Source organism: Halyomorpha halys, unplaced genomic scaffold (genome assembly GCF_000696795.3).
Source record: "Halyomorpha halys isolate HHAL.00 unplaced genomic scaffold, Hhal_1.1 Scaffold873.1, whole genome shotgun sequence".
Classification (NCBI taxonomy): Eukaryota; Metazoa; Arthropoda; class Insecta; order Hemiptera; family Pentatomidae; genus Halyomorpha; species Halyomorpha halys.
In genome coordinates this window covers 342,764-359,131 of record NW_027114633.1, presented here as the reverse complement: position 1 = coordinate 359,131, position 16,368 = coordinate 342,764, and the positions used below count along the sequence as shown (strand labels likewise).

The following is a 16,368-nucleotide window of genomic DNA, read 5'->3' as shown; positions in this document are numbered from 1 at the left end:
AAATAAAATAGATAATAGCCATTTAAAATAAATTTCGAAATAATCCAATAACAAAATAAAAATTCTAATAATTATATATAAACACCGATACTAAAATAAGTAAAAACACTATTATAAAATAAATAAACAAATCATTAAATAAAAGTACTAATGATAAAATAAAAAAACAAACAGTAATAATAAAACAAAAGTATCAGATGAAATTAAAAAAAAAAAAGAAATATTAAAAAAAAAAATTAAAAATAAATTTATTTATATCACTGAATCATATCATAGTCAACAGACCATTTAGTATGGGCCAAATATTTTTGAACATAGATTTTTTTCTAGCCTTTTTCCTGGAATGAAAAATCAATAAACGCTAAATAATAAAATAGAAGCCCTTTTGAACTTCACCTTTATTTTTTGTTATTCTATGGTTTTTATTTTATCTTTCTCCTCAGTTTTAAAAAAGTGAGTCAGTCTTATTAATGCTATTGATAATTGATAATAATAATTGTGTATTTTTTCCAGTGCTCCAATAAATTTGAAATAAATAAATGAGTAACAGTACACCTTTAGTACCTTGCCGCTTGGATATTAATACATATTCCTTATCGAATATAATGGTATATATACGTGTTTGTTAGTTTAAATTTATATTTATGTTAATAATATTTGTCCATTCATATGTGCATATCATATACTGAATGAAGCCAGAATAGAAATTTAAGAAACTCATCTTAAAATTCATTAAACTGATTAGGTTTTGAAGCTTTGTTTAGCTGGAAGAAATTTTTTAGAATTAGGGAAATAGTCCTGATTTTTCAAGCGTCCAAATTACAAAATTAAAAAAAACATTAGTCTAAGTGGGGTTGTATATTCAAAGTTAGGTCATGCAGTCATAGAATATTTTTTATTCGTTTACATCAAGGAAAGGAATTGTTCAATTATACTTTAGTATAATTTTATATAAAATAATATGAATTTATTTTTTTCCATTACAAATTAGTCTCCTTTTAGGTGATTATTTTTCGTGATTTTAATAATTTTTTTCTAAAATGATATTAACGGAATTTTAGAACCATTTTAGGGCTTTAGTTTATATAAAAATAAGTATAGTAGAACTCTGTTTAGATTCCGAACTAAGGAATAAAATTAATTGCTGAGAAAACCAACTTTCAGGAAAATAACTAATCGAAGGTATAAATTAAATCATGTATATAAAGAAGTTTTTATTATACATTTTGTCCGTATGTTTAGTGTTTTTTGGAAAATAATTTTTACTTAATATATAAGTTATGACCCTTATTTCAGGACTAAATCTTTTTTTTTTTTACTCTCTTGCTTAATCGTCGATGTCTTGGTCTTGTCGAGAACTAATAACCAGGTTTCTACTATGTTTCAGTTGTCCCTCAGGTGGGGCTTGCTTACTCTACAAATCAAAAAAGAGTAATGAAATCGGCCAATTCGAATTTGACGAAGCAAAGACATAGAGACGTTTTGATATTTTGAAGACTTGCCCGGCTTATGTAGGACAAAATCCTTACCTAGCCACCTCTAGCAACAAAAGTAATTATGGAAAGTAATAGTACATATTTCTTGAGTAATCGATCTTTCATTTTTCAACTTATTGCTACACATTTAATTGCTTGACCTGTGCAACGTTTAATTTTTATAAAAATTATTTCTTAACAAGCCAAGAATAAATGTCTGAGAGAAGTTAAGCTCAAAGTAGTAAAAGACAAGGATCAGAAGTTAAAACGAAAGTTTGGCGTGATGGCGAACCTGGCCTGATGAGAGGTTATAATATAAAGGATGATTGGACAAGAGCAGAGATTAAAACAAGAGATGTAGAGATTGTAGATTGTATTAGGGGCAGGTGTGCCTTTGCCTCACTAATCTCACTCGTTTGTCATCCGGGCACCTTGCTAAGCCCTCCTCAGCTACACTTCACTTCCATAAGCACTTTTCACTGAAAAATTGCCAACCGCAACAATAATACTTTTGTCAGTTGTTTAACTCTCGTCCACTTGACTATACAATTACTGGACGATGACTAGTCATAGAATTTGAAATAAATTTATACACTCATGTCTTATGTGAAACAGCATATAAAATAATATTGTCCGGATTGAAAACTATTATTTTTCGAATTGTAAGGATTGAATTCTGGAAGAAATTATGTTTTTTTTTTTCGTAAGAGTAGATCTACAATGACAGCTCTTGCATTTTTTTAAAATGTAGAATTCGACCGTTTGTTAGGTTAATTTTGATGTGATCTTGAATTATTAGTTTCTTGTCTTATTAACATTAGCAAAGTTCATATATTGCTATAAAAAAAAGGAGATGCATCGTATTTTATTAAAGATGTTAAAGGGTAATAACAAAAATTTGAAATATTATTTATCACATATTTATTTACCTACCATACTCAATGTCATTATGAAGAGTAACTATTAAAAATCCAACACTACATTTTTCCCCCTATTTTCTTTTCATTTTTTTATTTTAATTTATAGATGATAAAAACTTTGATTGGCTCCTGATTTCTATGATAATCAAATATACCTTGGTAACAAGGTATCAAAAATATCCAAATTAAAAAAAACAATATTTTTTAATAAAATGGTTTGCTAGACCATACAATACAATTTTAAATATAAAATTTAAGGATATTCTTCAGCTGACTTCGATTTGGAAGCATATAAGAAAAAAATTAATTAATAATCCAAGAACTCTTCATTGAATTCCTAGTTATGATTCAAATCTAATTTTTTATGAGCTACAACCTGCTACTAAGTGCCGACGCAGTCCAAAATAACACCTATTGGCCGATGCTTCTTTTCCTTGTCTCTTGTTCCTTGTCATTGGTGGTATTGGTGGTGTAATCTGAGGTACACAAACTCCTCAACTCGTTCGATAGAGTAATGACCAATTTAGACAAAAATCTTCGTTAAAACTTCTTTGTTGACCAGCAATCGTATATTTTGTTTTTTTTGGTATTAACAACCAATCCCAACTTCGTGGCAGCATTATCAAGGGCAAAAAAGCCCTCTTCCATTACAGCCGTTTGATCTCCCAATAATTTCAATATCATCAGCATACATAATTACAATAACTATAATAAACGATAGTACACTCTAATTATTTTGCAAATATCACCCCCCTCCATTACGAATCACTGTGGAAACGTGTCCCCAAGAAATTTAGGAAATATCTACACACCTCGGTTCTTATTTACAACTTAAATAATATTTATAATTACTTGCATAATAAATTCAGTCAAAGATCTATTTACCTTTTAGGCACCTTATCGGTGTTTTAATATTATAACAGATGGTTTTGTTGTAGAACCAATAAAAAAAATCGAAATTTTCTTTGAGGTTTCAAGCGTTTTCTGAAATTTGCAATGCAGATACGATTTGGCAAAATCCAAAATCTGATTCAGCATTCCCCTAAAAACCCTATGCATTTATTTAAGGAGTTTATGAACCTATTTAAAAATAAAGTAATTTTAAATTACCATCGCAAATAATTAAAATTTGCTGTCAATGGGCACAAAACGATATACAAAAATTTTGCTTAATATAAAAATTGTTATGAGTTTTTATAAACTTGATTCGCTCCATATACATAGTTTTTTTTATCTAAAGAGGTTTTACATCATCTCCATAAAAGTCTTTTCATTATCTCAGAGTAATGACTCTCCATCTCATTTTCATAGCGTAAAGTGGTTAAATGTGATATATACTATACTACACCTTCCACTTTCATCGTTCTTCCCTCGACCTGTATAAGCTCGACATATATAAGCTACCTACAAACCGCTTTTCATATATTCATGTTTTGCAGATTTTTAAGAATTCACTTCTGTTGTATTATTCAACTTTTGATAACATGAAGATGAACACCACATTACATTCAATTATAATTCTGTATATATGATGATAGGAATCAGGAATAAATAAAAATAGGAAATCGGGTATCTCTGCATTGATTTCTTATTCCAATAATCTATAAATTTAAATAATCCTTCACACAATCTTGAGGTGTTTATTCTAGAGGAATAGAATCTCTTCTAGCTGATTTGGCTCAGGTTTACTGTTTGTTCCGGAGAGGAGAAAGGAATCTAATGCCCGTAATGGCTTGCCTTAATGACACTGCAAATAACTCACGAAGCTTGGTTACAACTCTCAATTGATAAAGCATTGCCATCAACGCTAACAACACCCACTGTCAATAAAACTCTAACATTAATTCACGAATTCATCCAATCTGCTAATATGGATACGTACATAGTCACATTACCATAGGCATTATAACCTGTTTTCTATACCTGTGTGGAAGGTTAAAAAAATAATGGTTCAAATATTTTCATGTTTTGAGGTCTTATACAATTTTTTGGAGGTAGAGAGAAGGAAAGTGTAATTTTAGATTATTCCCCCGTGTCCGAACATCGAAGAAGCAAATGAAATTGAATTTTTATTTATTTAGTTTTCATCTTCTGGCAACGCTTTCTTGCGGTCTAAAGCATCCCAGTCCACATTTTTGTATTGTTATAGCGTAGATGTTCTTTTCCAATTTTGTTTTATATTCATTGTTTATTATAAGCATTTATCTTGTTTTAGATATCCATTCCCAATTTCCAATATTAAGTTTATACCAATTAAATATCATGTTTTCATTCCTTCTACATCAATGTTATTCATTTACCATTTATTTAAGGTGAAGGTGAATTTTTTAAATTGTATGGCTTAATTATTTCACTAACTTTAATTAGTCTGAGTCTAATACTAAAATTTGCAAATGAAATTTTTATTTACAAGGATGATGTACTAACCTGAAACGTAAAACATTTTGTTTATAAATTAAAATAATGAAAATTTTTTTCCAACAATTTAACAAATTATTTAATTTAATTTTATATAATTTTATGACTTCCATTTTCATTTCATCTTGTTTATTGAAGATGGTCTGTAACCTGGGCCAAGGAGTCTACATTCACAAAAATTATTGTATCGCTAGCATAATTAAAGTATATTCTCTTATTTTCATTAATATGGTCAACTATTTGATACATAACTAGCCTACAAGACGAAATTTTTGAATATCATGTACATGTTCGGGATGGCACAGAATGTAGTATTCATATTCTGAGAAGATAGAAAATAAAAATAAAAGATCCATCATTTATTGTAAAGGGTTTATGAAGCTTTAATCGCAATGTATACTGTCTGAAGGTATTGGAAATGAAAGAGTATAAATATTTGAACCCGTAGTGTGTTACGGAACCACATCTACAAGTCTTAGTTTTAACACAAAACAATTTTAGACAGAAATAAGACAGCTGCTCATCAAACACTAAAAAGTAATTAATTGTTATGGAAATTTCAAATTGTTGAAAGAATTTAAGTCTAGATTTTGTGTGAAGGTTTTCAACACATCTCTGATTTCTTGATCGGAAGAGAAGTCAAAATTAAGTTTTTAAGCTTTTATTAATAATGATTGAATATTTAAAAAAAAAATTTTATTGATATTTACAACTGTATAAAAATACAACGAGTAAATTTGATCATAATGACATAATGATAATTACATGATACAGCATGTAGAGGAACTACCCAGTAGTAGAACTCTAAAAGCATTTTACAATATAAGGTCACGGGGCTATCTTCTTTTCAGGCGCCTTGGAGGATTGCCAGGAATGGAAGAGGTAGCAAGATTAGAAATTAGTGGGTTTGGGTGGTTATGGAGTTTATAATGGAAGGAATGATATCGGGTTCGGGCTAGATCGGTTACATACATTGAATATTTAATTTTGATTTTGTGTCCGTCTCTAAAATCTTGCAAGCCAAGAAGTCAGTCGCTGAAGAAATAAAAATAAATTGCAGTCACTCATTTGTTCTGACTCAAATACTAAATTATGAAAAGTAAAATGTAGAAAATATCAAGTAGGTTGGAACTCTCTTATAAAAGGAGCTTCGGTAACAGCCAACACTAATAAGAAAGTATTTAAAAATTAACAATAAAGCCTTCATCTTGGAAACGTCACTATGATAACTTTAGTTTAAACAATTGCCTTGTTTTGCTTAATCCGTCGACGTCAAATAAACAAGGATTAGGCGAATATAAGCCGCTTTAAGGCATTACTCAGCCACAGCTCCCATTATTCTTTCTTACAGGATTATCTATTTGTATATCGTGGTAAAGCTGAACTGTGCGCCAAGGGAAAGCGTTGAATTATATCAAGGTACGCCATGCATAGGGCAATTAAATAAAGCTCTCTAATTATTTACTCTGTAGTGAACTAAAAGATTACTTTAGCTTTTATTCCTGTTAATTTGTCGATTTAGCTCTTATGCTAGTAGCAGTTAAAATATATTGAAATGAAATTAGATTATTATGAACAGAAAAATAGATTCCTAAACTCGGACACTTGAGCCCTTAGGAATAAAAAATTTCACAATTTCAATAGAATTTGTCTGGTAAAACTAAATGATATTATGAAAAATTAAATAAAACTATTATAATAATTACATACATGAAATCTGAACAAAATATACAAAATAATATGCATATTTATATTTAAGCAAGTTTGTATTGATATTTATTATTTACTAAAGATTTATAATCATTGATAATTGATGTTATAGAGGTTTTTTGTTGAAAATTAATACTTTTTATTTATTGATAGATATTACAATCTGCCATAAAGTTGTGGGCAATAGGTAATAGTGATAAATGATCTCATAGATCCTAAAATAAAATAAAATAAAGATGTTATAGAGGTTATGAGTAAAGAATTTCAAAATATTATAGTTTTCTTTTCATACCCTCCTGTAATGATGTTAGTGGGTATTTGATACATACATATAGGAGGTATGCTAGGTGTTAGGGATACCTTGGATTGCCTTTTGGCATTATAAGGTTAGGTGAGGAGTCCAATGAAGGTTGTAACTTGGTTGGCTTACGCTAGTGGATTATTGGAACGGGGAGGAAAATAAAAAAATAATAAAAAAAAAATTCAAAATATTATAGTTGGAACGGCAAAGGATTTTATTATTATTTTATTGAATTATTTCTATGGGAAAGAATGTACAATTCGGTAAGTTGCGATAGTTTATTTAAAAGGTGAGAAAATTGGTGAGGAGGTTAATAATATACAAATTTTTTTGTTCTTAAGGTTTGGAATATAAATGCTCATGAAAGGTATAGTCTTGGGATACAGCCAGCTCGGAATAGTAGTAAGATATGTAAGAACGTCAGGAAAAACCAAAGATGAATCTTATGAAGTGGTTCATTACTCTTATCAATTTTATTTCTCGTTCAAAAGATAGTCTTCCGTTCACTATGGTTTCAATTTGCGGGAGGATATTAGAAGGTGACAAGCACTTCTATGGCGGTCCCACGAAATGAAAACTTGGCTCCCACCGTTGGAATAAGCTGGTTACCTCTAGACAACCCCCGTATGTCAGAAATACCCAGTAAGGGGATTATAAAAAAAAATTCTTTTCCGGTTATTGGAAGAAGGAGAGAATTCCGTTTTAGGTTCTGATCAAATGTAGGTTTTTATGGCGTCTTAAAACTGTACAGTTTGGTTTTGTTATAAGAAAGAAAATTAAGGAAGGTTTTTCAAGCGATGGGAATGGTTTTGGTTTTTTTAAACTGTCAATATGGTTTATATATTTTAAATACTGTCAATATCTTTCTGGAGCTTACGAGAAGCCTCAATCATGTCAGAATGGTAAAAAGATTTATAGATTACGTAGATTAAATTTATAGATAAAGGTCTTGGAAAATTGTTTGCAGAGCTGATGTTCTGTGACAGGTGGAGAATGAATTGTACTAACATTGAAAAATTCTGAAAGATGCATTTAATTAAAATATGCTCACAGTTAGTAATAACCCTTTGATTGCATCCCAAACTCTCCAGTCCCATATCACAATCCTCGAAGAATGGTGTCGAAATTGGAGGATAAAGATAAATCCCAACAAATCACATTTACTCTTCGTCGTAAACCTGCCGACTGCCCTACAGTATACTTTAATAATGTGGCTCTTACCCCTGTAGAATAGATTCGTTATCTTGGACTTCATCTTGACAAACGACTAACCTGGAATCCTCACACAAGACTGAAAAGACAGGAAACTGCACGCAGATTCCGACTACTACAGCACTTACTAGACAAACGGTCTAAACTTCCAACTCATTACAAAAGACTGATCTACATGACAATAATAAGGCCCATCTGGATATACGGAGTTGAGCTTTGGGGCTCCACTAAACCTTCGAATTCCTCTCGTATCCAATCTTTACAATCCAAAATCCTTCGTAAAATCCTCAATGCTCCTTATTTTGTTACTAATAAAACCATCCATAAAGACCTAATGTTCCTTATGTAACCGATCTAGCCCGAACCCGATATTATTCCTTCCATAATAAACTCCCTAACCACCCAAACCCACTCGTTTCTAACCTTGCTTCCTCTTCCATTCCTGGCAATCCTCCAAGGCGCCTGAAAAGAAGATGGCCTCATGACCTTATATTGTAAACTGTTTAGAGTTCTACTACTGGGTAGTTTCTCTACATCCTGTATCATATCATATGTCATTATGATCAAATTTACTGGTTGTATTTTTTTATACAGTTGTAAATATCAACAAATAAATAAAAAAAAAAATTAAAATATACTCTGGAAAATTAGTAAATACAGCATACCTATGTAGTTTTCAAACATATACAATAATTAATTAACGATCTATGCCAAATATGGGGTATTAGAGAATATTTATATAGGCAAGAAAACAATATATTGATTATCCAAACTAGCTAGAAGTATAACAGTCGCTTACATACAATGTGACAGACTTAGTATAGATTTTTTCTGAACTTTTAAATTTGTATTGAAATTCGTTGTTTATCCAATTTTATTTAACTTAAAAGACTAACTATAATTCAAAACGTAAATGAGAATTCTAACAAAACGATTCGACATACATTTTTCTATAAGTATAAAACTCTTTAAATTATGTTAGAAAAAGTTATGTCAGAAGATATAATTGATAGTAGTTCCTTGCAATTGAAGATTTGTGTATTTAAAGGGATTTCACAACTTTTAGTGCAGACCATTTGAAGACCAATGGAGGAAACAAGTTTCCAAAAAATGTTTTGAAGGTTTTGATCTCATATGAATGTTAATCTTTCCTTCTATTTTTATTCACCAAAAACTCAATTTCAAGAAAAAAAAAATGTGACCACTTATTTTTCCTCTATAGTCTTCATATAGATTAAAGTAATTGCAAAACATTATTTCAATTAAGTTTGAAATTAGTCTCTTGTTCAACCCAAGAAAGAATCAAGATATTTACATCCCATCAATACTTATCCATTATTCATTTAAAAAATATGGGACCTAACTACATAGAATGGTTTGTGTGTTTGTACATACTCAATGATATTTACTATAAGTTTTTTTAAATTTTATTGAGTCGTAATTTTGTGGAAAACACCACTGCACGCAATTAAATTATGATTTTTTTTGAGGAATATACGAAAATTAATTCACTCTAAGCCCGAAAGTTCTAGATATGTAATGGATTAAATTACTGAACTAAATTTTGCTCAATACCATCTAATTATGTATGATATCTCTAGATATATAAAGTAGTAGAGGTTCTTATTTTTAAATTATTACAACTATTTTTTAAATTTAAATGGAAAATTAATTGATTGAGAATAAACTCAATTTGGTATGTCCAATAATATGCACTTAGCAAAGGTCAATAATCTTAATTTTTTTTTTTTTTTTGACGGGCTATCAGAAAAAGCAACTTTAATGTGCACTATATTGATAAATAAACTTTAAAAAGTACATAATAGGAGATTTTATCACATTCCATCTAATTACAGCTGAGAATATTTCTCCCCATCCACGTTCAAGTTCCCTAATAGATTGGACTAAGCAGGATGGACTAGAACCTGGTCCAGATGGACGTAGCCTGGCCAGAGGAGATGTAAGTGGAGACGGTGATTAGCGTTGCCGGTGGCCAATTTGCAAGTCAATGGATCGGGTAACGAGGGCAGATGCCAGGTGGGCCCTACCGCCCCACCCAACTGCTTTTTATTTCAGTCCGGAATATTCCCATCGGTAAGCAACTTATTGTGTCCCAGTTTTTAAATATATACATACTGGTTTTCATAATTTTTATATAACATAAATAAATTTTTTTCATGTATTTATGTATTTGTCAAAAAAAATATAACAATTAATAATATTTAAATTTGAATCTTATTTTGAATGTAACACAATAGATTGGAATCTAATAAAAATTCATGTTTTTTAAGTATTAATTCTTTTTTTTTTTTGTCTTCTTATTAAATTATTGAAAACTGTCTTGTACACAGTTTGGATATTCAAACCATTCATTAAATATTATCAAATCTAAATTAGAAATAGGCATTTTAAATTTTCGATACTGTTTTATGTATAATAACTAGTAACATTTGGAATTATAATTGAAAACATTGAGAATAGTAGCAAATCAGACTAATGTATTATTTGAATAAATAATATTTTCGTAATTCTATTAATTTTTTTAAATGTTTGTCATTTGTTACCTATAAGATTAACTTTATTTGTATTTCTCCAATCATATGGTTTTAAGTGAATTAAAAATGTTTTATTTATTAGTCAGTTCTAGTCTTAAGATTTTCATGAAATTTATTTATTTCACTCAGATAATGTTTGAATATTTTAAGACCCAATAAAACATTTAATTAATAATGGTAAATATACGAGTAACTTTTATTTTGTTCATTAAAGATTCAACGTATTTTTATTCTGAAATTTAAAATATTGTGCTTGAATATTTTATTCGATAAAATATTTAATCAATAATTGTAAATAAACGTGTAATTTAAACTTCATTCATTAAATATTGAGGAATCACAATTTTAAATACAGATAACGAGCTTAGTAAACAAAACCCTTATTCACCTATGTATCAACAAAAAGCATTCGTATTACTTACATACGGTTTCACGAAATATCACCGTGGATATCTCAATACATTTGTTTATTAGGATGCAGCAAATGACATTCCTGACGTAACTCGGTAAAGCTTGAAAAGAAATATAGTTTAGTTGAACGTAAGGATGAATCACTGGGTCCCGTCTCTTCCCAAGCTTTCTTATACATTTCTTTTATATTGCATCTCATTAAGGGTTGTTTGTATTTTTATAGGTATAAGTAAAATTGTTAAAATAAAAAAAAAATATTCGCCTGATTTTAATCATAATTTATTTTAATATTGTAATAAAAAAATATTCTCTAATAGTCATTTATTAACAAAATAAATTTGTTAAGAATAAGTTATTCATTCGTTATTTGGAAATAATAAATGATCTAATTTAAACCTTATACATGTTAGGGTGTTAAGCTCCTGAACTGTCAGAGGAATGCTAATCCCACATGACGTTACTGTTTTGTAAGTAGGGTAGAACATTGCGCCGATACTGTAAAACATTCTAAATATCTACAAGGCTGCTTTTCATTAAATGTATTTATGATTATTATGTATTATTTTATGAAGTTTTAATGGAATGCAAAAATTATGAATATTCAACTATATTCATTTGAATAACTATTATATTTAAATATTAGAATGGATTAGTATACATATCCAATAAGTAATATTGGTATCGGTGATACAGGCTAGTATTTTTAGAGCATCTATAGTTTTTTTGAATAATCTCAAATAACGCAATGTATTGATTAAAAAAAAATCATTTTCCACAGAAAATTTTTATTTATATTCTAAGTAAGTAAGAGAAAATTAGAAAAAAGTTTAATATATGGAAAAGCAATTTTCCTAATATAAATTACTATACACATATTCCAACCGACAGAGCCACAGCGGAAAAATCTTCAATTAAAGACTCAAAAAACTCCGGAATAAGAGATGGGATAATGTCAAGATGGATCTGAACTTTTAAGACAATACCAGTGCTAATACTTAAACTGAATGTGAAAACCCTTAAGCAAAGAAAAAAAGTAATTATGTGTAAAATACATAAAAAGGGATCATACTGGAGTATTCTTACAAATGAAATGTGCTCAATGCGAATATAAGGTATTCTCTAATAACCTTTACCTGAGCTGTTTTAGACGTTGCTTGATCAGGCAGGTTTTTAAAGCGAGATATTCAACCTGTCAATGAGATATTCAGCCTTAGAGTGATCTTTAGTAAGGTATTAGAACATGAAATGCCCACCAGCAGCTCTCATGCCCGTCCTAGAAGTACATATGACAGTATCAAGTGGTACATACTTTAAGAGGCTATGAGGGAGTTGAGATAACCTTCTAAATTGATCACCGGTTTTAAAAGACCATGTACAAAATCTGCTTTGTTTTCCGACTATGGCTTGAGGGAATCTACATTGAATAAAGCCGCCAGGCGAAAGTTCCTTGAGGAGATCGGTATCTACCATGGAAAAAAATACAGAATTGTAATGTTGCATTGCATTAGTTCTCATGTATCCCAACAGAAATAATTATAAAAAATTTGACACAAATAGCTTCTTAAACTTTTTTCAGATAAATAATTTACAGTAAAATACATTATTGCGAAATTCAACTGAATAATTAATAACTTGTCAATTGCATGAGGTGTGGGATTCAAACTAATAAACGTTTGCGTATAAGAACAGGTTCGCTTTACAAGCGCAATAAATCGCTGGGCCACCAAGATAATATTTGTTATAATTTATAAAATATATATATATACATAAAAGTTGTGAGATAATTCAACTATTAATCGATTCATGATTCAGGTGTATTTTCCGTTTTCGTTGAGTAGCTACGAGTATCGTGTAAAGTACCCTTGAATGAATGAAAATTGAAAAATTACGAAAGAAAGACGAATCTCAATAGGATGATAATAAAAAGTTAAATAAGTCTTCTAATAGAAAAAATATCAATATGTGGTTAAAAGAAAGTGAGTTTTTTTAGATTTACATTTAAGTAGCTCTATATTACTCTCAAGTTTAAATATCTAATGCAAGGGGTTTTGAAGAACACATGAATGGAACCTATTTGCAAATATTTGAACGTGAGGGACCTTTTAATAATAGATCTGAGACCTACTTATTATCACTGAAAGGAGAAGTTAGGGGCTGTATCCGCGGGCACAGTTGAAGTAGACTAATCTGCATCCTCTAAGCTCTTATGAAGTTTTGCCACTATCAATCAAAAAGTTTTAAAAAAAAATCCTCAATCTTTTATATTAACATTAACTTTATTAATTGGATTCCTTTTTTCTTTAATACCTTTTCATTTTGTTATTTGGTTTTAAAATAAATTCCATGAATGGCTATTTAAACCCAACAAATCAAATAATAATGAAAAAATATTAAAACTTTCTTTTAATAATAAACCTTAAAAATTAAAATTAAATTAAAACCCGTTATAATTGGTGAAGTTCGTCGTGGGGGTGCGGTCAGCAAAAAACAACATAAATAAACAAAACAATTATTGTTATACAATTTATTATACATTTAAAATATAAAGTGAGGTTATATTTTATAATAGAATATTAAAACTTTTACTATTAATTGTTTTATTTATTTTATCTTGTAACTTTTATATATATTAGAACGTATTTTAATAATATTTTTTTCCGTTGGTTGGCATCATAAACCTTCTCCATTATGTGATTGTCCCTGTATTTTATAATTATTATACTGTATTTTATAATTTATAATTATTAATAATAATTAATGAGTGATTCTTTCTGACAGATTTACGCGATGAATCTTTACTGACGTACTTATAAATACTTAATCATCATGATGATTTTAAGACTAATTACTGAAAAAATCTATAGAATGTAAATGAGTAAAACATACAAATATTTTAAGAGGGAGCCATATAAAATCTATGAGATAGGTTTATGTATTGTTTCCTTCAAGTTTTGATTACATTTCATGTTATTTTGGTTTGGTTTCCACGAAACGTGCGAACGAATTTATATTACCGACTGTTTACCACCTCCGACATGTTCATTTAGGGAGGGTATGTAAAATCTTAATGATAGAATAATACATTTGTGATTCACTAACTCTAAATCTTTTTTTTTTTTTTTTTACTAAACATTATTCTACATTTTAGCTACCGTGGAATCACATTACGGAAATTAGAATGACGTTGGTAATGAAGTAATAAACCGCTTTATTTAACAGTCCTTTGAACATTTAGCTCATTAGAGCTCTTCATTTTGTTCAATATTAAACCGCAAGGCTTCTTTAAACATAACAAGCTGCCATTTACTTCGCTTCAAAGAGCTCTTTGAGTAGTTCGAAGCAACTTCCTAAGTGCTCCTTATTGTGGGTCGTTAACTCGCCTATAAAATCCTAAGTAACTAGATAGTGGCAATGATTCGAAGCGGAATTTATCCGATTTTTCGCGCAGTTAAAACAGTGATTATTCCATATATCAGAAACGCCATTGTCGGGGTCATAAAGTTCACTCGACATTTAGACCACTTTATAAGCAAACCGTTTTATGACCCTATTCTTCGAACTTGTACTACTCCTAATAGTTTAAGCCTTTGAGTCCTTGGGGATAATTTAACCGAATCAAGTAGACTTGATGGTCTAAAGTTGTTGAAAATTAAACTTAGATGGGTGTTTGATTGCCGGTTCAGCCTTCCAACTTTCAGTAATTCCGTCAAATTGTCCAACTACAAATGATCAAATGATAACAAGTCACTGATTTCAATTCTGATTCAAAGTACAATGACAAATTATAATAAACGTTCTAATAATGATGATTTTTTTTTTGTATACTAGGGTCAAAAACATGCATTATTCATAAAAGTCTGTAATGGTTATATAAGTATTTCCTTAGTGAAAAATCTTAAATTCTGAAAAAAAATGTTGATTTACGAATTTTATTTTATTTCATAACACATATGAACCTACACCAGTTTCTTTGTCATATATATCAAGTGGAAGAGATTCGAATTGGTTCTGATTGATATTTTTTTGTTCTAATGGATTTCTGACGCAGGTATGATGAGAACAAGGAATCATCAACAATTAAAAACTTTATTTAATGAGATCTTCTTTACTATTTCATAGGGTTCCATTATAACTGTGCAGTTTTATTTCGTTTTAACTCAAATTTTTCAATGGAACATTCACAAATCTGGAATTACAATTTTGAGATAGGTGTATACCTGCGCAGTGTCGTGGCAATAACTATCTACGCTCTTAAATGCCAAAGCGGATTTATCCTCAGTGTTATAGTTTTAAAAAGCTAAAATAACGAATGTAAACAAAAATCTTTCTCTGAAATATCTACGATTTTGCTTATATGGAATAAATAACCAGTTCTCATCGTTACCATTAATAAACAACAGATAAATATTAAATATTAATTTTTAATAAATAATAAACGAGAAAAAAGGAACAATAGGGGCAAGTTTTGATTGCGAATCAACCGACACTACCCGATCAATATATATACCAGAATCAAATGATGACTCGCATTTTGCTAAACTGGTGTAAAAAATTTCGTTATTTCCAACTCAAGAGCACAAAAATACTAAATTATATTTAACAGATAGACAACAATATATTTCTCACAATTTTTACCATCTCTGGTCTTAAAATCTTTGATTGGAGTCCTACCAATCCACTCAAAACTTGGGGACATTAGTAGGTTTGTAAGCGAAAGTTGTGTTATGCACACATTTTACTAGATTTTACTTCTTAGTAGTTAGTCTTATACCTTCTCCCTTTTTACCATGTGACATATCCCTTTCAAAGGTTGAACAAAAAAATCGTTGTGTGGGTATATTTGTACTGTATTGAATATTAATCTAGTTTATAATAACATATATATCTCACAGCGTCGATATAAGAAGTGATGCAACTTTTTGTTCCCAAAGTCCCTGATCCCATAAGTTACAACGTATGTGACGTTGTACTAGCCAAAGACTAAGTAAAGTTTTCCAGTCATCTGAATCTAGTTATGTCGGCTACCATTTAGTGTGCTATAAAGGTGCGAAAATCATTCCTATTCTAGTAAATATGCAAAATGAACTTATACTGACAATTAGAAAATTATTGTACTTACCACAATAAGGAGTACAAAATAGATCCAGTCCCAGAAGGAATGGGCATCTTGGACGTAGTACATTATGTCACTCCAACCCTCTAAACTGATTACCTGAAAAAACAAAACCAGTTTCAATGTTTTCTTAAATATATTCAATATAAAACATTAATATAAGTGTATAAGGAATGGAAAATTGTAGGGGTATATTTTAGGTTTATGAATATATTCCAATCAATGGAATAGCTTTTCCTTATATAGTTAGATG

The 16,368-nt window shown here is 29.6% G+C and overlaps 1 protein-coding gene across 9 annotated transcripts in view; it reads right to left on the bottom strand.

Moving 5' to 3' along the window:
• Positions 1 to 16,368, bottom strand: part of Ca-alpha1T (Ca[2+]-channel protein alpha[[1]] subunit T) — a 208,485-nt gene that overhangs the window by 102,990 nt on the left and 89,127 nt on the right. For all 9 annotated transcript variants that reach the window (XM_067051774.1, XM_067051770.1, XM_067051775.1 and 6 more), the window contains one exon: positions 16,122 to 16,214. In XM_067051774.1, coding sequence (XP_066907875.1) covers positions 16,122 to 16,214 — 93 coding nt within the window. The remainder of the gene's footprint in view (positions 1 to 16,121; positions 16,215 to 16,368) is intronic.